We start from the raw sequence: 26710 nt of genomic DNA, 5'->3' as shown, positions 1-26710 counted from the left end.
GACGCACTGGGGGCAATGCTGGACACACTGGGGGCAATGCTGGACACTGGGGCAGATTGCTGGACACACTGGGGACAATGCTGGACACTGGGGCAGATTGCTGGACACACTGGGGGCAATGCTGGACACGGGCAGATTGCTGGACAACCTGGGGGCAATGCTGGACACTGGGGCAGATTGCTGGACACACTGGGGGCAATGCTGGACACTGGGGCAGATTGCTGGACACACTGGGGGCAATGCTGGACACTGGGGGCAATGCTGGACACTGGGGGCAATGCTGGACACTGGGGGCAATGCTGGACACTGGGGGCGATTGCTGGACGCACTGGGGGCAGATTGCTGGACGCACTGGGGGCAGATTGCTGGACGCACTGGGGGCAGATTGCTGGACGCACTGGGGGCAATGCTGGACACACTGGGGGCAATGCTGGACACTGGGGCAGATTGCTGGACACACTGGGGGCAATGCTGGACACTGGGGGAGATTGCTGGACACACTGGGGGCAATGCTGGACACTGGGGCAGATTGCTGGACACACTGGGGGCAATGCTGGACACTGGGGCAGATTGCTGGACACACTGGGGGCAATGCTGGACACTGGGGCAGATTGCTGGACACACTGGGGGCAATGCTGGACACTGGGGGAGATTGCTGGACACACTGGGGGCAATGCTGGACACTGGGGCAGATTGCTGGACACACTGGGGGCAATGCTGGACACTGGGGCAGATTGCTGGACACACTGGGGGCAATGCTGGACACTGGGGGAGATTGCTGGACACACTGGGGGCAATGCTGGACACTGGGGCAGATTGCTGGACACACTGGGGGCAATGCTGGACACTGGGGCAGATTGCTGGACACTGGGGGCAATGCTGGACACACTGGGGCAATGCTGGACACTGCGCCTGTGCGGCCGCCCTGCTTGTGAATCCCAGCCCCGAACTCTGCATAATGCATAACACACTGCGGGGCTGGGATTACCAAGGTGGGTGGCCGCACAGGCGCAGTCTGCAAGCCTGGCTGTGACGTCAGACGGCCAGAGCTCTCTGCGCCTGCACCAAACAGCGATACACAGCGCAAGCGCCGGATTTCATGGGTAAACAGCGCTGAGGGGGCGGTGCCCGGCGTTGAGTGACGGCAATGGGGGGGGGCGCCAAACTCGGAATCAGCCCCGGGCGGCAAAAGCTCTAGCTGCGCCAGTGTTCATATCTGATGTTTAGGGTTGAAGTAGTCAGTGAGAGCTTTGGAGCAGTTGCTGTACGTGTCTGTCTCTGCTGCCGGTAATGTGCTGAATATGTCATAGACTCCTGTGCCCGCACAATACAGGAACACGGCTCGCTTTCTGTTCTCCTCTTTTATATCTATTGCTTCCAGGAAATTCTCAAACCGATTTAACCATTTTCTCCAGTTATGAGAGAGATTAGTGACATCAGTCATATCAAACTGTGGGAACGTGTGCAAGTATTCAGCCATGATGGAGTCTCTCAGTGGCGCTGGCGTGTGAAGCAGTAAAGCAGGGCTCAGTACTCACAGTAGCAGGTGATTCAATCCCATCCTTGTCGCCAGTTGTAATGTCCACACGGTGTAAGGAATTTAAGAGAGAGTAAGCTTTAACTGTATTTTATTCTTCTCCTCTTTTCCTCCAGCACACAGTATAACAGCAGCATAAGATTTCCTCCTTAGGCTAGAACTGAAACTGAAACTAAACTCAACTCCCGCCCTCCTTTCTTAAAGAGACAGATCTAATTCTTATACATTACATCTCCATCTCGAGGTTGCCCTTGGCCATCAGACAGAATCACATGAAGGGTATTTATGGCAATCCGCTGCCCCGAATATTAGGCTCACGCTGTCCCTAGTAGCCCAAAAGAATAATGCTATTAAGCTGCAGATATGGGGTTAATCTGCGGGCTAACAGCGTTATAATGCTATCTGGCGCCTGCACACAGCCAAATGCAGCGGGGAGAAAATGTCCTTTATTCTCCCCGCAGTATTCAGTCATAGTGGCAGTGCTGATCACCATCCTGAGTATACAGAGCGGCTGCTATAATCACCCCCAGCACTGATTAGCACTCAGTCTATATTGTGGCCGGCTGTCAGTCAGGACCAGTTACAGTGGCCGCTCTGTATACTCAGGGAGGCGACCGAACCCGCGGCGCTGCCCCTATGACTGAATACCGAATGCTGGAGGGAAGAATAAAGATCAATTTCTCCCCGCTGCATTCAGGCGCCAGACAGCATCATCACTGTGTCGAAGGCAGAGGACAGGTCTAGGAGGAGAAGTATAGAGAATTGTCTGTTACCTGCAGATATGGGGTTAAGGCCCCGTCTCACATAGCGATTTACCAATGATCACGACCAGCGATACGACCTGGCCGTGATCGTTGGTAAGTCGTTGTGTGGTCGCTGGGGAGCTGTCACACAGACAGCTCTCTCCAGCGACCAACGATCAGGGGAACGACTTCGGCATCGTTGAAACTGTCTTCAACGATGCCGAAGTCCCCCTGCAGCACCCGGGTAACCAGGGTAAACATCGGGTTACTAAGCGCAGGGCCGCGCTTAGTAACCCGATGTTTACCCTGGTTACCAAAAAAACCAAACAGTACATACTCGCCTTTCGGTGTCCAGGTCCCTCGCCGTCTGCTTCCTGCTCTGACAGTGCCGCTGTACACTGAGAGCAGAGCGCAGCAGTGACGTCAGCGGTGCTGCGCTCTGCTCTCGCTGTACGGCCGCACTCAGTCAGAGCAGGAAGCAGACGGCAAGGGACCTGGACACCGAAAGGCGAGTATGTACTGTTTGGTTTTTTTGGTAACCAGGGTAAACATCGGGTTACTAAGCGCGGCCCTGCGCTTAGTAACCCGATGTTTACCCTGGTTACCAGTGAAGACATCGCTGGATCGGTGTCACACACACCGATTCAGCGATGTCAGCGGGACCTCAACGACCAAAAAAAGGTCCAGGCCATTCCGACACGACCAGCGATCTCGCAGCAGGGGCCTGATCACTGGTACGTGTCACACATAGCGAGATCGCTACTGAGGTCGCTGTTGCGTTACAAAACTTCTGACTCAGCAGCGATCTCGCTAGCGATCTCGCTATGTGAGACGGGGCCTTTACTCTTCTCAATCTATACACTCGGCCTGGGACAACTCATAAGGTCCTATGGCTTCCAGTACCATCTATATGCCGATGACACTCAGATCTACCTCTCTGGCCCAGATGTCACCGCTCTGCTGTCCAGAATCCCAGAGTGTCTATCAGCCATATCCTCCTTCTCCTCTCGCTTCCTCAAACTCAATGTGGACAAATCTGAACTAATTATCTTTCCTCCATCTCGCATATCTTCCCTACCTCATCTGTCTATCAAAATAAATGAAATCACACTTTCCCCTGTCCCCAATATCCGCTGCCTCGGAGTAACCCTTGACTCTGCCCTGTCCTTCAAACCGCACATCCAAGCTCTCGCCAACTCCTCTCGCCTCCAGCTCAAAAATATTTCCAGAATCCGTCCTTTTCTCAACCCTCACTCTACCAAAATGCTCGTGCATGCCCTAATCATCTCCCGCCTCGACTACTGCAACATACTCCTCTGTGGCCTACCTTCTAACACTCTCGCACCCCTCCAGTCCATCCTTAACTCTGCTGCCCGTCTAATTAATCTCTCTCCTCGCTTCACTCCTGCTTCCCATCTTTACAAATCCCTTCACTGGCTCACAATTTCCCAGCGTATCCAGTTTAAACTACTAACATTGACCTACAAAGCCATCCATAACCTGTCTCCTCCGCATATTTCCACACTAATCTCTCAATATCTTCCCTCACGTAATCTCCGGTCCTCCCAAGACCTCCTTCTCTCCTCCACACTTATTCGCTCCTCACCCAATCGCCTCCAAGACTTCTCCCAAATATCCTCCATCCTCTGGAATTCTGTGCCCCAACACATCCGGTTATCCACCACATGTGGATTCTTCAAAAGAAACCTGAAAACCCACCTCTTCAAGAAAGCTTACAGCCTGTATGTAATAATTATAGGGGATAACTCAGGAGACTCTTTGCGTGGAACAAGACAACTACAGGACAGGTGATTCAAACAGGCGCAGAGAGAAACTCAAGTCCACAACACTTGGTGCAAATAATAAACGCAGCTCAGCAGTCTATAGGAAACTTCAGAGGAAAATGCAATCAAGCAGAAAGTCTATGAAGCACAGTTATTCTTGAGGATACTTGACACGAATAAGTCCTTGTTTTCATCCAAACACAGATACAGTTAGGTCCATATATATTTGGACAGAGACAACATTTTTCTCATTTTGGTTATAGACATTACCACAATTAATTTTAAACAAAACAATTCAGATGCAGTTGAAGTTCAGACTTTCAGCTTTCATTTGAGGGTATCCATAGTAAAATTGGATGAAGAGTTTAGGAGTTTCAGCTCCTTAACCTGTGCCACCCTGTTTTTAAAGGGACCAAAAGTAATTGGACAATTGACTCCACGGCTATTTCACGGACAGGTGTGGGCAGTCCCTTCATTATGTCATTCTCAATTAAGCAGATAAAGGCCTGGAGCTGATTTGAGGTGTGGTGCTTGCATTTGGAAGGTTTTCCTATGAAGTAAACATGCGGTCAAAAGCGCTCTCTATGCAGGTGAAACAAGCCATCCTTAAGCTCTGAAAACAGAAAAAACCCATCGGATAAATTGCTACAATATTAGGAGTGGCAAAATGTACAGTTTGGTACATCCCGAGAAAGAAAGAAAGCACTGGTGAACTCATCAATGCAAATAGACCTGGGCGCCCACGGAAGACAACAGTGGTGGATGATCGCAGAATAACCTCCATGGTGAAGAGAAACCCCTTCACAAGAGCCAACCAAGTGACCAACCAGGAGGTCGGCGTATCAATATCCAAATCTACCATAAAGAGAAGACTGCATGAAAGTAAATACAGAGGGTTCACTGCACGGTGCAAGCCGCTCATAAGCATCAGGAAGAAAAAGGCTAGACTGGACTTTGCTAAAAAACATCTAAAAAAGCCAGCACAGTTCTGGAAGAACATTCTGTGGACAGATGAAACCAAGATCAACCTCTACCAGAATGATGGAAAGAGAAAAGTATGGCGAAGGCGTGGTACAGCTCATGATCCAAAGCATACCACATCATCTGTAAAACACGGCGGAGGCAGTGTGATGGCTTGGGCATGCATGGCTGCCAGTGGCACTGGGTCACTAGTGTTTATGGATGATGTGACACAGGAATGAATTCTGAGGTATTCAGAGCCGCCATACTGTGTGCTCAGATCCAGCCAAATGCAGCCAAACTGATTGGTCGTCATTTCATACTACAGATGGACAATGGCCCAAAACATAAAGCCAAAGCAACCCAGGAGTAGGGTTGAGCGAAATGGGTCGGCAATTTTCAGAAGTCGCCGACTTTTGGCAAAGTCGGGTTTCATGAAACCCGACCCGACCCCTGTGTGGGGTCGGCCATGAAGTCGGCGATCTTCTGAATCTGGAATCGGAATTCCGATACCGATTCCCGATATGTTTAAGATATCGGGAATTGGTATCGAAATTCAGATTTAAGTGTAAAATAAAGAATTAAAATAAAAAATATCGCTATACTTACCATCTGACGGGCCCTGGTACTAAGCGGGAACCTTCCTTCCTTAGAATCAGCCTTCCATGACCTTGCGGTGACGTCGCGGTGACGTCGCGGCTTGTGATTGGTCGCGCGGCCGCCCATGTGACCGCTCGCGCGACCAATCACAAGCCGCGACGTCACCGTGACGTCACCGAGGGTCCTGGAAGGGCTGATTCTTAGGAAGGAAGGCTGCCGGAAAGAAGCAGGGCGCGTCCGAGGGTGAGTATATACCTAATAGGAATATACTCACCCTCGGCTTCTTTCCGGCAGCCTTCCTTCCTAAGAATCAGCCCTTCCAGGACCCTCGGTGACGTCACGATGACGTCGCGGCTTGTGATTGGTCGCGCGAGCGGTCACATGGGCGGCCGCGCGACCAATCACAAGCCGCGACGTCACCGCGACGTCACCGCAAGGTCATGGAAGGCTGATTCTAAGGAAGGAAAGTTCCCGCTTAGTACCAGGGCGCATCAGATGGTAAGTATAGCGATATTTTTTATTTTAATTCTTTATTTTACACTTAAATATGGATCGCAGGGCCTGAAGGAGAGTTTCCGCTCCTTCAGACCATGGGAACCATTGGAAACCCAATGCACTGCATTGGATTTCGAGTTTCGGCTGACCCCGACCCCGACTTTTTTATAGGATCGGCCGATTTCACTCGACCCGACTTTTGAAAAAGTCGCGTTTCGTGAAACCCGACCCGATCCTATAAATGTAAAGGTCGCTCAACCCTACCCAGGAGTTTATTAAAGCAAAGAAGTGGAATATTCTTGAATGGCCAAGTCAGTCACCTGATCTCAACCCAATTGAGCAGCATTTCACTTGTTAAAGACTAAACTTCAGACAGAAAGGCCACAAACAAACAGCAACTGAAAACCACCGCAGTGAAGGCCTGGCAGAGCATCAAAAAGGAGGAAACACAGCGTCTGGTGATGTCCATGAGTTCAAGACTTCAGGCAGTCATTGCCAACAAAGGGTTTTCAACCAAGTACTAGAAATGAACATTTTATTTAAAATTATTGAATCTGTCCAATTACTTTTGGTCCCTTTAAAAACAGGTCGGCACATGTTAAGGAGCTGAAACTCCTAAACCCTTCATCCAATTTTAATGTGGATACCCTCAAATGAATGCTGAAAGTCTGAACTTCAACTGCATCTGAATTGTTTTGTTTAAAATTCATTGTGGTAATGTCTATAACCAAAATTAGAAAAATGTTGTCTCTGTCCAAATATATATGGACCTAACTGTAGATATGCTTATAAGGCAGTTCAAATCATATCTTAGCTCAACCAGGGAGGCCTGGGTAATAGTCTCAGGTTCTTGCAGAGCAGAAACAGCTTACATGTCCAGCAAATGCAGATGGAAGTAAATACGAGCAGCAGATGAAGGAGGATTACTGGAACTGGTGTATGCAGCAGGAACTCAGAGCAGAGTAGCAGGATAACCCCACAGGTTCACAGGAGCAGGTATACAGCCAGGGAGTCACCAGAGGTCAGGAGCTGGATGCAAGGCAGCATACTCTAGCATAGACTGAAGGCTGGGGTGGAGTTTTATAGCAGGAAGACACAGTGCACATGAGACCAAAGACGCCACCTTGGAAAAGGGCAGTAATGCACAAAAGGTAATACAAAATGTTCAGAGTCCTGACACTGTAATAACCACACGGCCACCTCAACACCATCTGAGCTACTGCAACCCCCGACCTACTGTCTCCTTCCCCACCATCCTGTAGAATGTAAGCCCTCAAGGGCAGAGTCCTCTTCCCTCTGTATCAGTCTGTCATTGTTAGTTTTGTTTACTGTAAGTGATATTTGTATTTTGATGTAACCCCTTCTCATGTACAGCACCATGGAATCAATGGTGCTATATAAATAAATAATAATAATAACAACGCTACTCCTGGTGACAGGTTCCCTTTAAGGGGCCGATACCATCTGTTTTTTTCTTTCTGCCATTAATGTATTTAACACATTTTTGGGATTTATGTTAATGTCGCTGGCGACTTGTTTCTCTGCAGATAGCTTTGTAGCTTGATTTCTTTTTTTACATTTCTTATTTAGATCTTTATACTCCTGAAATGCTATTTCAGTATTCCCGGCTTTCAGGATTTCTCTTTTGTTTTTGTCTTATTAAACTTTGTACTGTCTTGTTCATCCATAATGGTTTCTTGTTATTCCTGGACATTTTATTACCAGAGGGTATACGTTTTCTGCAGGATTCTAGTAGTATATTGTTAAATATGCCCCATTTATGGTCAGTATCCCCAGTTACCATGGTCCCATTCTACAAGATTTCCTGAAATCATCTTTCCTAAAGTTCCAAGTTTTTGGATTTCCCCTGTGAAATGTTTTATTGAATATTACATTGAACCTTCCCATATTATGGTCACTGCTTCCCAAATGCTCCCGGACCTGTAGATCTGAGTCCTGTTTCTGTGTCATCTGTGGTGTGGAGCTTGGCAGCGGTGTCTGGAAGCTAAGTGTTGTGTTTATTCCTTGACCCTCTCTTGTTTGTCACTGTCCCCTGTGTTTGAAACCATTTGCAGTGGTGAGACTAGCGCTCTTATCAGCCACTGCTCTAGCTAGGGCAGTGTGAGGTGACAGCGAGGGACGAGGTTCCTGACGGTAGTGGGGGGAAGGACCCACTTAGGGCTTTAGAGAAGTGCAGGGGCAAACTCAAGTTTGAGTTCAGGTGGTGACCATCCCTCATTCCCTATCGGTAGGGACTTCCTCTCCCCTATACCATGCCGTTGTGTGTGTGTCGTGCCATCTGCTGACCGACCCCCTGTGGGGTTGTTATATATTCCGTGATAAAATGATTCAGCTCCCCAGCATGATGTCTAACTGTCTCTCCGGCTCTGAATGCCTCCCAAAATGGATGTTCCTGTTTTATGGTTCGGCCATATACTTAGGGACCCACTTTGGCTGACCTCACATGTGGGCTGTTTCCTGGGAGATACACCTATTTTGGAAAGTTGTCAAAAACTACCTTTTTTCCATATCTTTGGCCCAGAAGCTCACAGGCCAACGATATTGGCATTATTTTTTATCCCTGTAATTTTACCGTTCTTTAGAGTCCAAACACAGTAGGTCTGTGATTTACTGATGGGCAGAAATTAATTTCCCAGGTTTCCGATGGCTCTAAATGCCGCAAAACGCTGCCATGCGTAGCCCTAATTGCCCAGATCCTGGAAATCTAATTTTCATGTTTCTAGGATTAATGCGTGTTTTTGAACTTTGACTTTAAGTGTTATGCCTAGCAGACAAAGGGATGTTGTCGGAAAAACACATTTTGCTCTCTGCTAGCTGGCAGAGCCATAAACGAGGACACAGGGTTGCAGTCTCTTTACCTTTTTACTGAAGGCTTCGGCATCCACAATCCAGAGCACTGCTAACAGGGCTGGCTGAGACCGGCCGGTCCGAAGGCGCATCCAGAGTTCCCTTTACAGGTGGAAATCAGTGCCTACCTATTAGCGCCTGGGTGTTGTAGTACTTCCCTGCTGAGCACCACGGGATAGTCCTCACAACTGTCGTGTATGTTTCTGTTCTTCTCTCCGTCCCCCAGATGATATGGATAGGACGCACCCATATGACGGGGTAGGCCTGGAGTTATTTTATAGGGACCCTAGAGTCGCCCCTCTCCCACAATTGCCCCCTATGTCTGCTTAGGTGATTTAGGTGAGACAGCCAACCTAGAGTTAACTGCCCTGCCGTTGGTTTGAAGTAATGCTTAGAGACTATTACTTCCTCGGCGTTCCGGCCACCGGCTACGCACCTCAGTGGGATGTTGCTGATCTCGGGGCACGACTCCTACTGGTTCTATCGCCTTTGTGCTGTGATCTCGTTTCTCACTTCTCCACAGTAAACCTCGCTTCTTATCCTTTCTTAAGATGCCGCCGCAATGAAGTGCAGGCGCGGCTCCGTAACGATCTGTCCTTTTCGCTAGGCCTCTGTCAGGATCCCACCCCTGACAGGGACCCCCCTGAATCTTCCCAAGTAACGCTCTCCTCTCACTAGATGTTACCTGGGCAAAACCCAGTCAGCTTTCTCTCCCCAACTTCCTATCCAGCCCCCAGTTTTACCAGAGTGTGAGGAGTGGCCTAATACATAGAACCCTTGGCTCCTCCTGGTGGCCGGAGTGTGAAGTGTAAAGTGTGACTGTGATACCTGGTCAGGTGAACTCCTTTAGTGCCATCAGACGTACCATCACTCCCCTTAGTGGCGGAGCGTCAGTACTGCAACGACCAGGACTCTGGGGCGCTGCAAATTCATATTTTACTGACACAGCAGATTCATCTACCAGCTGAGAGAGGTAATTGTCCTGATCTGCGGATAAGAACTTGCAGTTTTTAGCAAACCCAGAAGATTTGATGCCCCATTGAATGTCTGGATAGTTACCATCCCCATAATAAGGACCCTATTATTATTTGCTGCCTTTTTAATTTGTTGCAGCATTTCATCGTCAGCTGGTTCAGCGTTATTAGGAGGCTTGTAGAAAACTCCAATCAGCAGCTTTGCATTATTCTCATCTCCATGTACACGTACCCACACTGACTCTACATTGTTGCAGTGTCGCCCATTGTCATCACTGAGCACAGGTCTGAAGTTGGATTTTACGAAGATGCACGTCCCTCCACCTTTTTTGTTTTTCCTGTCTTTTCCGAATGTAGTGTAGCAGTCTAGGTTTGTAACCCAGTCATGGCTTTCATCCAGCCAGGTTTCCGTGATGCCCACCACATCGTATTCTATATGCATTTGCCAGCGGCCATTTTATACTATTGGTACATTTATTATTCCTCCTCCTCACGTTCCTATTTTAGCCCCCATATATCCTCATTGACCCCTACTATCTCACTCTCTTTATCTACTCTATCCCTTTTTTAGCACCACTACCCTCCCCCCAGATTCCAGTGTAAAGCTCCTTCATCTGTCTATCCATTTTTCACCAAACGCCTGCACCCTCCCCAGTGAGGTGAAGCCCGACCCCACCGTAGAGCCTGTAGTTGTCCAGAAGTCAGCCCAGTTCTCCATGAACCCAAAGCCTTTCTTCCTGCACCAATGTCTAAGCCACGTATTTATCTCCCTAAGCTGCCGCTGCCTATGTAATGACGCTCGGCACTGACAGTATATCTGAAAACACCTCCTTGGAGGTCCTGGCCTTCAGCTTCTTTCATAGTTCCCTGTAATCATTTTTAACCCCTTAATCCCATATGACGTACTATCCCGTCGAGGTGGGCCCGTATGACCACCGACGGGATAGTACGTCATATGCGATTGGCCGCGTGGCCGATTGCAGCCAGGTGTCAGCTGGCTATCGCAGCTGACATCCGGCACTATGTGCCAGGAGCGGTCACGGACCGCCCCCGGCACATTAACCCCCAGAACCCTGCGATCAAACATGATCGCAGCGTTCCGGGGGCATAGGGAAGCATCGCGCAGGGAGGGGGCTCCCTGCGGGCTTCCCAGAGCCCCTTGGTACAAGGCGATGTGCTCACCATGTACCGAGCGTCTCCTCCCTGCAAGCCTCAGATCCAAAATGGCCACGGGGCTACATCCGGATCCTGCAGGGAGGTGGCTTACCAAGCGCCTGCTCCGAGCAAGCGCTGGTAAGCCAGGAGCCCTGCATGTCAGATCGCTGCAGTGCACAGCAAAGTATCAGATCAGCGATCTGACCCTATAACATTATGCCCCCCCCCTGGGGCAATGTTATAAAGTAAAAAAAAACATTCACATGTGTAAAAAAATAATAATTCCCAAATAAAGAAAAAATATATATATACAGTCATGGCCAAAAGTATTGACACCCCTGCAATTCTGTCAGATAATACTCAGTTTCTTCCTGAAAATGATTGCAAACACAAATTCTTTGTTATTATTATCTTCATTTAATTTGTCTTAAATGAAAAAACACAAAAAGAATTGTCCTAAACCCAAATTGGATATAATTCCACACCAAACATAAAAAAGGGGGTGGACAAAAGTATTGGCACCGTTCGAAAAATCATGCGATGCTTCTCTAATTAGTGTAATTAACAGCCCCTGTAACTTCCCTGTGGCACCTAACAGGTGTTGGCAATAACTAAATCACACTTGCAGCCAGGTGACATGGATTAAAGTTGACTCAACCTCTGTCCTGTGTCCTTGTGTGTACCACATTGAACATGGAGAAAAGAAAGAAGACCAAAGAACTGTCTGAGGACCTGAGAAACCAAATTGTGAGGAAGCATGAGCAATCTCAAGGCTACAAGTCCATCTCCAAAGACCTGAATGTTTCTGTGTCTACCGTGCGCAGTGTCATCAAGAAGTGTAAAGCCCATGGCACTGTGGCTAACCTCCCTAGATGTGGACGGAAAAGAAAAATTGACGAGAGATTTCAACACAAGATTGTGCGGATGTTGGATAAAGAACCTCGACTAACATCCAAACAAGTTCAAGCTGCCCTGCAGTCCGAGGGTACAACAGTGTCAACCCATACTATCCGTCGGCGTCTGAATGAAAAGGGACTGTGTGGTAGGAGACCCAGGAAGACCCCACTTCTTACCCCGAGACATAAAAAAGCCAGGCTGCAGTTTGCCAAAACTTACCTCAAAAAGCCTAAAACGTTTTGGAAGAATGTTCTCTGGTCAGATGAGAAAAAAGTAGAGCTTTTTGGGCAAAGGCATCAACATAGAGTTTACAGAAGAAAAAAAGAGGCATTCGAACAAAAGAACACGGTCCCTACAGTCAAACATGGCGGAGGTTCCCTGATGTTTTGGGGTTGCTTCGCTGCCTCTGGCACTGGACTGCTTGACCGTGTGCATGGCATTATTAAGTCTGAAGACTACCAACAAATTTTGCAGCTTAATGTAGGGCCCAGTGTGAGAAAGCTGGGTCTCCCTCAGAGGTCATGGGTCTTCCAGCAGGACAATAACCCAAAACACACTTCAAAAAGCCCTAGAAAATGGTTTGAGAGAAAGCACTGGAGACTTCTAAGGTGGCCAGCAATGAGTCCAGACCTGAATGCCATAGAACACCTGTAGAGAGATCTAAAAATGGCAGTTTGGAGAAGGCACCCTTCAAATATCAGGGACCTGGAGCAGTTTGCCAAAGAAGAATGGTCTAAAATTCCAGCAGAGCATTGTAAGAAACTCACTGATGGTTACCGGAAGCGGTTGGTCGCAGTTATTTTGGCTAAAGGTTGTATGAGTATGAGGCTGAGGGTGCCAATACTTTTGTCTGGCCCATTTTTGGAGTTTTGTGTGAAATGATCAATGTTTTGCTTTTTGCTTCATTCTCTTTTGTGTTTTTTCATTTAAGACAAATTATATGAAGATAATAATAACAAAGAATTTGTGTTTGCAATCATTTTCAGGAAGAAACTGAGTATTATCTGACAGAATTGCAGGGGTGTCAATACTTTTGGCCATGACTGTATATTGTTCCCATAAATACATTTCTTTATCTAAATAATAAAAAAAACAATAAAAGTACACATATTTAGTATCGCTGCTTCCGTAACGACCCGACCTATAAAACTGTCCCACTAGTTAACCCCTTCAGTGAACGCGGTAAAAAAAAAAAAAAAAAAAGAAGGAAAAAATAACGCTTTATTATCATACCGCCAAACAAAAAGTGGAATAACACACGATCAAAAAGACGGATATAAATATCCATGGTACCGCTGAAAACGTCATCTTGTCCCGCAAAAAATGAACCGCCACACAGCTTCATCAGGGAAAAAATAAAAAAGTTATAGTTCTCAGAATAAAGTGATGCAAAAATAATTATTCTATAAAATAGTTTTTATCGTATAAAAGCGCCAAAACATTAAAAAATGATATAAATGAGGTATTGCTGTAATCGTACTGACCCGAAGAATAAAACTGCTTTATCCATTTTACCAAATGTGGAACGGTATAAACGCCCCCACAAAAGAATTTCATGAATAGCTGGGTTTTGGTAATTCTGCCTCACAAAAATTGGAATAAAAAGCGATAAAAAAATGTGCCCGAAAACTTTTCCAATAAAAACGTCAACTCATCCCGCAAAAAACAAGACCTCACATGACTCTGTGGACCAAAATATAGAAAAATTATAGCTCTCAAAATGTGGTAACGCAAAAACTATTTTTTGCAATAAGAAGCGTCTTTCAGTGTGTGACGGCTGCCAACCATAAAAATCCGCCCAAAAACCGCTATAAAAGTAAATCAAACCCCCCTTCATCACCCCCTTAGTTAGGGAAAAATAATAACATTTAAAAAAATATATTTATTTCCATTTTCCCATTAGGGTTAGGGTTAGGGCTAGGGTTAGGGTTGAGGTTAGGGTTAGGGGTGTGTTTGGATTAGGGTTTCAGTTATAATTGGGGGGTTTCCACTGTTCAGGCACATCAGGGGCTCTCCAAACGCAACATGGCGTCCGATCTCAATTCCAGCCAAAGCTGCGTTGAAAAAGTAAAACAGTGCTCCTTCCCTTCCGAGCTCTCCCGTGTGCCCAATCAGGGATCAGCGTACTCAGGACAAATTGGGCAACAACTTTTGGGGTCCAATTTCTCTTGTTACCTTTCGGAAAATAAAAATTTGGGGGGCTAAAAAACATTTTTGTGGGAAATTTTTTTTTTTATTTTCACGGCTCTGCGTTATAAACTGTAGGGAAACACTTGGGGGTTCAAAGTTCTCACAACACATCTAGATAAGTTCCTTGGGGGGTCTAGTTTCCAATATGGGGTCACTTGTGGGGGGTTTCTACTGTTTGGGTACATCAGGGGCTCTGCAAATGCAATGTGACGCCTGCAGACCATTCCATCAAAGTCTGCATTCCAAACGGCGCTCCTTCCCTTCCAAGCTCTGCCATGCGCCCAAACAGTGGTTCCCCCCCACATATGGGGTATCAGCGCACTCAGGACAAATTGGACAACAACTTTTGGGGTCCATTTTCTCCTGTTACCCTCGTGAAAATAAAACAAATTGGATCTGAAGTATTTTTTTTGTGAAAAAAAGTTAAATGTTCATTTTTATTTAAACATTCCAAAAATTCCTGTGAAGCACGTAAAGGGTTAATAAACTTCTTGAATGTGGTTTTGAGCACCTTGAGGGGTGCAGTTTTTAGAATGGTGTCACACTTGGGTATTTTCTATCATATAGACCCCTCAAACTGACTTCAAATGTGATGTGGTCCCTAAAAAAAATGGTGTTGTAAAAATGAGAAATTGCTGGTCAACTTTTAACCCTTATAACTCCCTAAAAAAAAAAATGTTGGTTCTAAAATTGTGCTGATGTAAAGTACACATGTGGGAAATGTTACTTATTAAGTATTTTGTGTGACATATCTCTGTGATTTAAGAGTATAAAAATTCAAAGTTGGAAAATTGCGAAATTTTCAACATTTTTGCCAAATTTCCATTTTTTTCACAAATAAACGCAGGTATTATCAAATAAATGTTACCAATAACATGAAGTACAATATGTCACGAGAAAACAATCTCAGAATCGCAAAGATCTGTTGAAGCTCCAGAGTTATAACCTCATAAAGGGACAGTGGTCAGAATTGTAAAAATTGGCCGGGTCATTAAGGTGCAAACCACCCTCGGGGCTTAAGAGGACCTTCCACCTTCCTCTAGCTTTGTCTTTGGTACCGAACTGTATCATGACTGCTGGGTTTTTTCCCAGCCCCTAACAGCAATCTGTCCATCCGGTCCCCAATATGCCGAACCCAAGCACCCGGTAGACAACATACTGTTCGGAATTCATGGTCTCGGCGGCAGATGAACCTGTCTGTCCTCCTAGTTATAGAGTCCCCTATGTCATGATATGTACTTTTTTTTCTCTGTCCTGTATTTTGTATAATATGTCATGATGTGGTGCGACTTCTCTTTGGTTGTATTTACTGTACACTTTGCAATGTCATGGGATGTATGTAACTTAACCTGTCTCCTTCCCCCAATACTTGCAGCCCTAAGCTATAATGTAATTAAGCTTTGTCAACACCACTAGCGAAGGAATAGGGATTCTTCCTCACAGCAGGTGGCTAGTCAAATGTACATACTGGATAGACTAAAGGTACCATCACATTAAGCGACGCTGCAGCGATATAGACAACGATGCCGATCGCTGCAGCGTCGCTGTTTCGTCGCTGTGTGGTCGCTGGAGAGCTGTCACACAGACCGCTCTCCAGCGACCAACGATGCCGAAGTCCCCGGGTAACCAGGGTAAACATCAGGTTACTAAGCACAGGGCCGTGCTTAGTAACCCGATGTTTACCCTGGTTACCAGTGTAAATGTAAAAAAACCCAAACACTACATACTTACATTCCGGTGTCTGTCGCGTCCCCCGGCGTCCGCTTCCTTGCACTGTGTAAGCGCCGGCCCTAAAGCAGAGCGGTGACGTCACCGCTGTGCTCTGCTTTATGGCCGGCCGGCGCTGACACAGTGCAGGGAAGCGGACGCCGGGGGACGTGACAGACATCAGAATGTAAGTATGTAGTGTTTGGTTTTTTTTACATTTACAATGGTAACCAGGGTAAATATCGGGTTACTAAGCGCGGCCCTGTGCTCAGTAACCCGATGTTTACCCTGGTTACCAGTGAAGACATCGCTGAATCCGCGTCACACACCGATCCAGCGATGTCAGCAGGTGATCCAGCGACGAAATAAGGTGCTGGCCTTCTAGCTCCGACCAACGATGTCACAGCAGGATCCTGATCGCTGCAGCGTGTCAAACACAACGATATCGCTATCCAGGACGCTGCAACGTCACGGATCGCTATCGTTATCGTTGTTAAGTTGTTCAGTGTGAAGGTACCTTTAGCGTAGCCGACCAGTCTAGAATCTTCTGGTGGACCCAACCATTGAATAGAAGGTGTGACCCCTACCCCCCTTCATGGGCGGATTCCAGGAGCTCAGACAATCCATTCTTATTTTGAGATCAGATGTGAGTTGATCCTTGAAGGAGAAGGAGTGGGGATTCTTAGCTGAGGCAAGACCCCACGTCCATCTGGGACTGCGGAAGCGAACGGGGCGAGACTTGAGCTGAGGACATATCTCGTCGTTTTTGAGATTGTTTTGGGATCCCTTGGACTCGTGTGGACTATTGCTTTGTTAGCTGGCACAAGGATTATCGGGAGGTGCCCCCGAATCTGTTCCGTTGGACTAATTGTGGACTCTGTAGATCTACCTGCATGTGCTGTTCCAGCGTTCTTGATAATAAATCTGTTGAATCATCCCTCGGCCTGTTGTCCCTTCTTGCTCTGCCGTATACCCCGTCACACCCTACCACCAACATTTGTTTGGCCTTTGCTGCTCTCCTATCTCACTCCTACCTACAGCAGTCAATTTCATGGTTGCTAGGAGAAATGTCCTGCTGTAGTGATCCCAGTCCGGGGCCCGCTGTAGTGATCCTAGTCCTGGGTCCGCTGTAGTGATCCCGGTCCTGGTCCTGCTGTAGTGATCCTGGTCCTGGGCCTGCTGTAGTGATCCCGGTCCTGGACCTGCTGAGATTATCCCAGTCCTGGTCCCACTGTAGTGATCCTGTTCCTGGGCCCGCTGAAATGATTCCGTTCCTGGGCCTGCTGTAGTGATCCCGGTCATGGTCCTGCTGCAGTGATCCTGCTCCTGGGCCTGCTATAGTGATCCCGGTCCTGGGCCTGCTGTAGTGATCCCGGTCCTGGGCCTGCTGTAGTGATCCTAGTACTTGGCCCACTGTAGTGATCCCGGTCATGGTCCTGCTGCAGTGTTCCCGCTCCTGGGCCTGCTATAGTGATCCCGGTCCTGGGCCTGCTATAGTGATCCTAGTCCTGGGCCCACTGTAGTGATCCCGGTCATGGTCCTGCTGCAGTGATCCCGCTCCTGGGCCTGCTATAGTGATCCCGGTCCTGGGCCTGCTGTAGTGATCCCGGTCCTAGGCCTGCTGTAGTGATCCCGGTCCTAGGCCTGCTGTAGTGATCCTAGTCCTGGGCCCACTGTAGTGATCCCGGTCATGGTCCTGCTGCAGTGATCCCGGTCCTGGGCCTGCTATAGTGATCCCGGTCCTGGGCCTGCTGTAGTGATCCTAGTCCTGGGCCCACTGTAGTGATCCCGGTCATGGTCCTGCTGCAGTGATCCCGCTCCTGGGCCTGTTATAGTGATCCCGGTCATGGTCCTGCTGCAGTGATCCCGCTCCTGGGCCTGCTATAGTGATCCCGGTCATGGTCCTGCTGCAGTGATCCCGCTCCTGGGCCTGCTGCAGTGATCCCGCTCCTGGGCCTGCTATAGTGATCCAGATCCTGGGCCTGCTATAGTGATCCCGGTCCTGGGCCTGCTGTAGTGATCCCGGTCATGGGTTTGCTGCAGTGATCCCGCTCCTTGGCCTGCTATAGTGATTCCGGTCATGGGCCTGCTGCAGTGATCCCAGTCCGGGGCCTGCTGTAGTGCTCCTGGTCCTGGGCCCGCTGTAGTGATCCCGGTCATGGTCCTGCTACAGTGATCCTGCTCCTGGGCCTGCTGTAGTGATCCTAGTCCTGGGCCCACTGTAGTGATCCCGGTCATGGGCCTGCTGCAGTGATCCCGCTCCTGGGCCCACTGTAGTGATCCCGGTCGTGGGCTTGTTCCAGTGATCCCGCTCCAGGGCCTGCTGCAGTGATCCCGGTCATGGGCTTGCTATAGTGATCCCAGTCCTGGGCCTGCTGCAGTGATCCCGCTCCTGGGCCTGCTGCAGTGATCCCGCTTCTGGGCCTGCTGCAGTGATCTCGCTACTGGGCCTGCTGTAGTGATCCCAGTCATGGGCCTATGGCAGTGATCCCGCTCCAGGGCCTGCTGCAGTGATCCCGGTCATGGGCTTGCTATAGTGATCCCAGTCCTGGGCCTGCTGTAGTGATCCGGGTCCCCCTACCCCTTCTTGTAACTGTCACCCAGCTGCACACTTCTGCGTCCTGATCTTCTCACCTCCACCCTCCTCTGTAAGGCTTCTTTAACACTTCTGTGTTTACAATCTGCACAGGATCCGTCAAAATGTTGAAATGACGGATCCTGTGCAGATTGTAAAAAACGGGTGCCCTGGGCCCGTTTTTTTTCTGACGGACCCGCCGAGGCTATGTGCACCTGTTGCGCATGCGTCTTCGCATACACAACACAACTCAGGTTAAAAATAACAATAAAAAAAATCACAATATTCTCACCTTCCGGAGTACCGCACAGCGTTACTGATGCTTGCGATGCTCCCGTCAGCTGGCGTTCCCAGTAATGCCTTGCATACAATGACCTCTGATGATGTTCTCACGAGACCTCGACGTCATCGGGTCATTTCACAATGCATTACTGGGAACGCCAGCTGCCAGGATCATTGCAAGCATCAGTAACGCTGCGCGGGACGCCAGAAGGTGAGAATATTGCGATTTTTTTTTTTTTTTTTTAACATTATAGTAAATAATAACAATAGTAAAAAGAGAGAGAGAGAGCGAGCGAGAGAGAATTTCCCTGATTGGAAATTATTCCGCGCATGCTCAATTTCGAAAGATGGAACCCGTCGCTGGATTCCTGCTTTTGACAGTCAGCAATGGATCAAGCGCCCCTAGGCTTCCATTATAGCCAACGACGAGCAGCGCAGGATCCATCGCTGAGTGATTTTCCGACGTACAGAAAAAACGTTCCTCTGTGTGTTGTCTCTGCCGACGGAGAGCAATTTTCCGATGGATCCAGTGCACGACGGATGAAACGGATGGCCATACGTCACAATCCGTCGCTAATACAAGTCTATGAGAAAAAACAGGATCCAGCAGAAAAAATTGCTGGATCCTGTTTTTTCAAAAAATCGACGGATTTCGACCGGAGCTCAAAGATGTAAGTGTGAAAGAGGCCTAATACTGGTGCCAGACAGAACTGCTCGGTGAGCTCTGAACTCCTCTCCAGGTTTGCAATGCTCCTGTGTGTTGTCAGCTGCACATTTAGATCCATTACCTGGGCTTCCAAACATGAAACTCGCTGACATCGAACAAGACGCACAGGGCAGCATCGATCATAGAGCGCATACTAAGATTAGAGCATAAAAACTCCAATCTCTGCTCTTATTATTATTATTATTATTATTATAGTGCCATTTATTCCATGGTGCTTTACATGTGAGGAGGGGTATACATAATAAAAACAAGTACAATAATCTTAAACAATACAAGTCACAACTGGTACAGGAGGAGAGAGGACACTGCCCGCGAGGGCTCACAATCTACAAGGGATGGGTGAGAATACAGTAGGAGAGAGGACCCTGTCCGCGAGGGCTCACAGTCTACAAGTTATGGGTGAGGATGCAGGAGGAGAGAGGACCCTGCCCACGAGGGCTCACAATCTACAGGGGATGGGTGAGGATACAGGAGGAGAGAGGACCCTGCCCACGAGGGCTCACAATCTACAAGGGATGGGTGAGGATACAGGAGGAGAGAGGACCCTGCCCGCGAGGGCTCACAATCTACAAGGGATGGGTGAGGATACAGGAGGAGAGAGGACCCTGCCCGCGAGGGCTCACAATCTACAAGGGATGGGTGAGGATACAGGAGGTGAGAGGACCCTGCCCGCAAGGGCTCACAATCTACAAGGGATGGGTGAGGATACAGGAGGAGAGAGGACCCTGCCGCGAAGGCTCACAGTCTACAAGTTATGGGTGAGGATGCAGGAGGAGAGAGGACCCTGCCCACGAGGGCTCACAATCTACAAGGGATGGGTGAGGATACAGGAGGAGAGAGGACCCTGCCCGCGAGGGCTCACAATCTACAAGGGATGGGTGAGGATACAGGAGGAGAGAGGACCCTGCCCGCGAGGGCTCACAATCTACAAGGGATGGGTGAGGATACAGGAGGTGAGAGGACCCTGCCCGCAAGGGCTCACAATCTACAAGGGATGGGTGAGGATACAGGAGGAGAGAGGACCCTGCCCGCGAAGGCTCACAGTCTACAAGTTATGGGTGAGGATGCAGGAGGAGAGAGGACCCTGCCCGCGAGGGCTCACAATCTACAATAAATGGGTGAGGATACAGGAGGAGAGAGGACCGTGCCCACTAGAGCTCACAGTCTACAATAGATGGGTGAGGATACAGGAGGTGAGAAGACTCTGCCCGCGAGGGCTCACAATCTACAGGGGATGGGTGAGGATACAGGAGGAGAGGACCCTGCCCGCGAGGGCTCACAGTCTACGAGGCACGGGTGAGGATACAGGAGGAGAGAGGACCCTGCCAGTAAGGGCTCAGTCTACAGGGGATGGGTGAGGATACAGGAGGAGAGAAGACCCTGCCCGCGAGGGCTCACAATCTACAAGGGATGGGTGAGGATACAGGAGGAGAGAGGACCCTGCCTGCGAGAGCTCACAGTCTACAATAGATGGGTGAGGATACAGGAGGAGAGAGGACCCTGCCCGCGAGGGCTCACAGTCTACGAGGGATGGGTGAGGATACAGGAGGAGAGGACCCTGCCCGCGAGAGCTCACAGTCTACAATAGATGGGTGAGGATACAGGAGGTGAGAGGACCCTGCCCACGAGGGCTCACAATCTACAGGTGATGGGTGAGGATACAGTAGGAGAGAGGACCCTGCCCACGAGGGCTCACAGTCTACAAGGGATGGGTGAGGATACAGGAGGAGAGAGGACCCTGCCCGTGAGGGCTCACAATCTACAGGTGATGGGTGAGGATACAGTAGGAGAGAGGACCCTGCCCGCGAGGGCTCACAGTCTCTTATGTTACACTATGCACTGACCTGCAGTGCAGACTCCACTCAGCGCATCTGGAATTTGTAGTCCTCCAAACAGCAAACACAGGTGTAGTGGCTTGAAGCTTCTCGAACACTTGCTCACATGGACCAATCACAAGATCCCTTTTTTTTCTTTTTTTTTCCACAACAAGCCTTAACCCACGAACAAACAAACTTAGATAACAAATGCAACTATGACAGTTATTACACAACAATTTACAATCTACTACTCCCTGTTATGAGCCATTAATGGAGAGGAGAATTGGGGGCATCCTGCTGTGTGTCCCACTCACCCTGGGGCTGCTGTTTGTCCACAGTCTGGAGATCTCTGATCACGGTTGCATTTTTCATGTGTTGCAGGAAACGAGCGATGATCCTCAATAATGTATTTGCCTTCGTTGGGGGAAGCCTAATGGGATTGTCACAGCTCTGCCGATCCTACGAGATGATGATCACAGGACGGTTCCTGATCGGGGCCTTCTCAGGTAGGGAGTACGTCCACAGTTGTAGACTACTACTCCAATCATCCACATGTCACACAGTCAGAGGAGAAAAATAAAAGAAATATAATTGCCCAGTACATCCCTCCGTGTAATAGAGACACTCCCCCGTGTAAAATCACATGTGTAATACAGACACTCCCCCGTGTAATATCACACATGTAATACAGACACTCCCCCATGTAATATCACATGTGTACTACACACCTTCCCCCATGTAAAATCACACGTGTAATAGACACTCCCCCATGTAATATCGCAAATGTAATATAGACACACCCCTGTGTAATATCACATGTGTAATACAGACACTCCACTGTGTAATATCACAGTGTAATACAGACACTTTCCCAGTGTAATGCAGACGCTATTAGACACGTCTAATAGAGACACTCCCCCATGTAATAAAACACATTTAATACAGATACTCCCCCATGTAATATCACACGTAAAACACATTTAATACAGACACTCCCCCATGTAATATCACACGTATAATACAGACACTCCCGCATGTAATATCACACATGTATTACAGACACTCCCCTGTGTAATATCACACGGATTATATAGATACTCCCCCATGCATTATAATGTGTAATACAGACACATCCCTGTGTAATATTACACGTGTAATACAGACACTCCACTGTGTAATAAGACACGTCTAATAGAGACACTCCCCCATGTAATATCACATGTATAATACAGACTCTCCCCCATGTAATATCACACATGTAATACAGACACTCCCCAGTGTAATATCACATGTATAATACAGATACTCCCCCATGTATTATAACATGTAGTACAGACATACCCCTGTGTAATATCACACGTGTAATACAGACACTCCCCTGTATAATAAGACACGTCTAATAGAGATATTCCCCCATGTAATATCACACGTGTAGTACAGACACTCCCCTGTGTAATACAGACACTCCCCTGTGTAATACAGACACTCCACTGTGTAATATCACATGTGCAGTAGACATTCCCCTGTGTAATATCACACATGTAGTAGAGACACTCCTCCGTGTAATATCATAAATGTAGTCCATACACTCTCACGTGTAATGTCACTCGTGTAGTACAGACACTCCCCATGTAATATTAAATGTGTAGTAATATCACACGAGTAATACAGACACTTCCCAGTGTAATATCACACGTGTAGTACAGATACTCTCCCATGTAATATCACACATGTAGTACACACACTGCCTCATGTAATATCACAGTGTAATACAGACACTCCATCCATGTAGTACAGACACTCCCCTGTGTAATATCACACATATAATACAGATACTCCCCCGTGTAATATCACAAGTGTAATACAGACACACCCCTGTGTAATATCACACATGTAATACAGAAACTCCACTGTGTAATATCACATGAATAATACACACTCCCCAGTGTAATATCACTCGTGTAATACAGACACAACTCCTGTGTAATATCACATGTGTAATATAGATACTCCCCAGTGTAATATCATACGTGTAGTACAGACACTTCCCCCATGTAATACAGACACTTGTTGTGTAATACAGACACTCCCCCGTGTAATATCACACGTCTAATACAGAAACTTCCCCGTGTAATACAGACACTCCCTTGGGCAATACGACACGTGTAATACAGACACCACCCCTATGTAATATCACACGTGTAGTACATACACTTCCTCGTGTAATATCACAAGTACAATACAGACACTCCCCCGAGTAATATCGCACATGTAATACAGACACTCTCCCATGTAATAATCACATGTGTAATAGAGACACTTCTCCATTGTAATATCACACATGTAATACAAACACTCCCTCAGTTTAATATCATACATGTAATACAAACACTCCCCCAGTGTAATATCACACATGTAATACAGACACTACCGCATGTAATATGACACATGAAACACAGACTCTTCCCGTGAAATATCACACATGTATACAAATACTACCCAGTGTAATATCACACGTGAAATACACACTCCTCCCGTGTAATACCACACGTGTAATACAGACCCGCCCCGTGTAATATTACATTTGAAATACAGACCCCGTGTAAGACACTCCCCCGTGTAATATCACACGCATAATACAGACACTCCCTCCTCACTATGCTCCGCTCCATCGGCCTCAAGGACACCGTTCTCTCTTGGTTCTCCTCCTATCTCTCTGGCCGATCCTTCACTGTTTGTTTTGCTGGTTCCTCCTCCTCTCACCTTCCCCTTACTGTTGGGGTTCCTCAAGGATCAGTCCTAGACCCCCTCCTCTTCTCTTTGTATACTGCCCCTATTGGACAAACAATCAGTAGATTTGGTTTCCAGTACCATCTCTATGCTGACGACACCCAATTATATACCTCTTCTCCTGTTATCACGCCGACCTTTTTAGAAAACACCAGTGATTGTCTTACCGCTGTCTCTAACATCATGTCCTCCCTCTATCTGAAACTGAACCTGTCAAAAACTGAACTCCTCGTGTTCTCTCCCTCTACAAACCTACCTTTGCCCGACATTGCCATCTCTGTGTGCGGTTCCACCATTACTCCAAAGCAACATGCCCGCTGCCTTGGAGTCATCCTTGATTCCGAGCTTTCTTTCACCCCCCACATCCGATCACTGGCTCGCTCTTCTTATCTGCATCTCAAAAACATTTCCAGAATTCGCCCTTTTCTTACTTTCGACTCTGCAAAAACTCTTACTGTCTCACTTATTCACTCTCGTCTGGACTATTGTAACTCTCTACTAATTGGCCTACCTTTTACCAGACTCTCCCCGCTCCAATCTGTCCTGAATGCTGCTGCCAGGATCATATTCCTCGCCAACCGTTACACCGATGCCTCTACCTTGTGCCAGTCATTACACTGGCTACCCATCCAATCCAGAATCCAGTACAAAACTACTACCCTCATCCACAAAGCACTCCATGGCTCAGCACCACCCTACATCTCCTCTCTGGTCTCAGTCTACCAACCTACCCGTGCCCTCCGCTCTGCTAATGACCTCAGGTTAGCATCCTCAATAATCAGAACCTCCCACTCCCGTCTCCAAGACTTTACACGTGCGGCGCCGATTCTTTGGAATGCATTACCTAGGTTAATACAATTAATCCCCAATCCCCACAGTTTTAAGCGTGCACTAAAAACTCATTTGTTCAGATTGGCCTACCGCCTCAACGCATTAACCTAATTATCCCTGTGTGGCCTATTAATAAAAAACAACAACATAATCACGTTCCTCCATCATGTTCTCATACACTTTACGCAGTTAATAGCCTCTGTGTCTGTACTGCCACATACTTAGGCTGATAACTGGTTCATGCAGCTTTACATGAACACCCGAGCCTTACACTATGGCTGGTCCAAATAACTAAAGCAATTGTTACCATCCACCTCTCGGGTCTCCCCTTTTCCTCATAGATTGTAAGCTTGCGAGCAGGGCCCTCATTCCTCCTGGTATCTGTTTTGAACTGTGATTTCTGTTATGCTGTAATGTCTGTTGTCTGTATAAGTCCCCTCTATAAGTTGTAAAGCGCTGCGGAATATGTTGGCGCTATATAAATAAAATTATTATTATATTATTATTATGTAATATCACACATGTAATACAGACCACCCCCTTGTAATATCACATGTGTAATACAGATATTTTCCCCATTTAATATCACACGTGTAGTATAGACACTCCCCTTGTAACATCACACGTGTAATACAGACACACCCCTGTGTAATATCACACTTGAAAACTCAGACAACACCCTCGTGTAATATCACACGTACAATACAGACACCACCCGTGTAATATCACATGTGTAATACAGACACTACCCTTGCATAATATCACATGTATAATAGACACCATCGTGTGTAATATCACATGTGTAATACAGACACTACCCTCGTGTAATATCACTCATGTAATACAGACACTCCCTTGTGTAATACAGACCCTCCCCCAGTGTAACATTAAACATGTAACACAAAAGAGACACCCCCCCATGTAATGTCACACGTGTTATACAGACACTACCCCAGTGTAATATCACATGTGTAATACAAACATTCCCCTGTTTAATATCACATGTGTACTACAGACCACCGTGCGTAATACAGACCCCCATGTAATACAGACATCCCGTGCATAATACAGACACTCCCCTGGGTAAGATCACACGTGTAATACAGACTACCCCTTTGTAATATCACACATGTAATGCAGACACTCCTCCATGTAATGTTACAAGTGTAATACAGACACTCTTCTGTGTAGTATCACATATGTAATAGAGAAATTCCCCTATGTAATATCACACGTGTAATGCAGACAGTCCCTATGTAATATTACACGTGTAATGCAAACACTCTCTCATGTAATATTATACATGTAATACTGACTTTCCCATGTATCTCATGTGTAATATAGATGCTCCCCTCATGTAATCTCACACGTGTAATAGACACTCCGCCTTATTATATCACATGTGTAATATATACACTCCCCCATGTAATATCACATGTGTAATACAGACACTCCCCTGTGTAATATCACACAAGTAATACAGATGTTCCTCCCGTGTAATATTTCACCTGTAATACAAACACTCCCCTGTGTAATATTACACATGTATTAAAGACACTCTCCCATGTAATATCACACATGTAATGCAGACACTTCTCTTGTGTAATATCACACGTGTAACACAGACACTCCCACCTGTGTAATCGTACGTGTATTACAAAAACTTCTTCCGTATAATATCACACATGTAATACAGACTCTCATGTAATACAGACACTCCATCATGTAGTATCACACGCATAATAAAGATACTTCCCCATGTAATATCACACTTGTAA

At 47.3% G+C, this 26710-nt stretch overlaps 1 protein-coding gene across 2 annotated transcripts in view; it reads left to right on the top strand.

The window, feature by feature from the left end:
• SLC2A4 (solute carrier family 2 member 4) overlaps positions 1-26710 on the top strand; it is a 213176-nt gene that overhangs the window by 146983 nt on the left and 39483 nt on the right. For both annotated transcript variants that reach the window (XM_077261438.1, XM_077261439.1), the window contains exon 4: positions 21693-21817. In XM_077261438.1, coding sequence (XP_077117553.1) covers positions 21693-21817 — 125 coding nt within the window. The remainder of the gene's footprint in view (positions 1-21692; positions 21818-26710) is intronic.

The sequence above is a fragment of the Ranitomeya variabilis genome, chromosome 5 (genome assembly GCF_051348905.1).
Source record: "Ranitomeya variabilis isolate aRanVar5 chromosome 5, aRanVar5.hap1, whole genome shotgun sequence".
In the NCBI taxonomy this organism is placed as follows: Eukaryota; Metazoa; Chordata; class Amphibia; order Anura; family Dendrobatidae; genus Ranitomeya; species Ranitomeya variabilis.
This window is presented reverse-complemented; position numbering and strand designations above follow the sequence as displayed.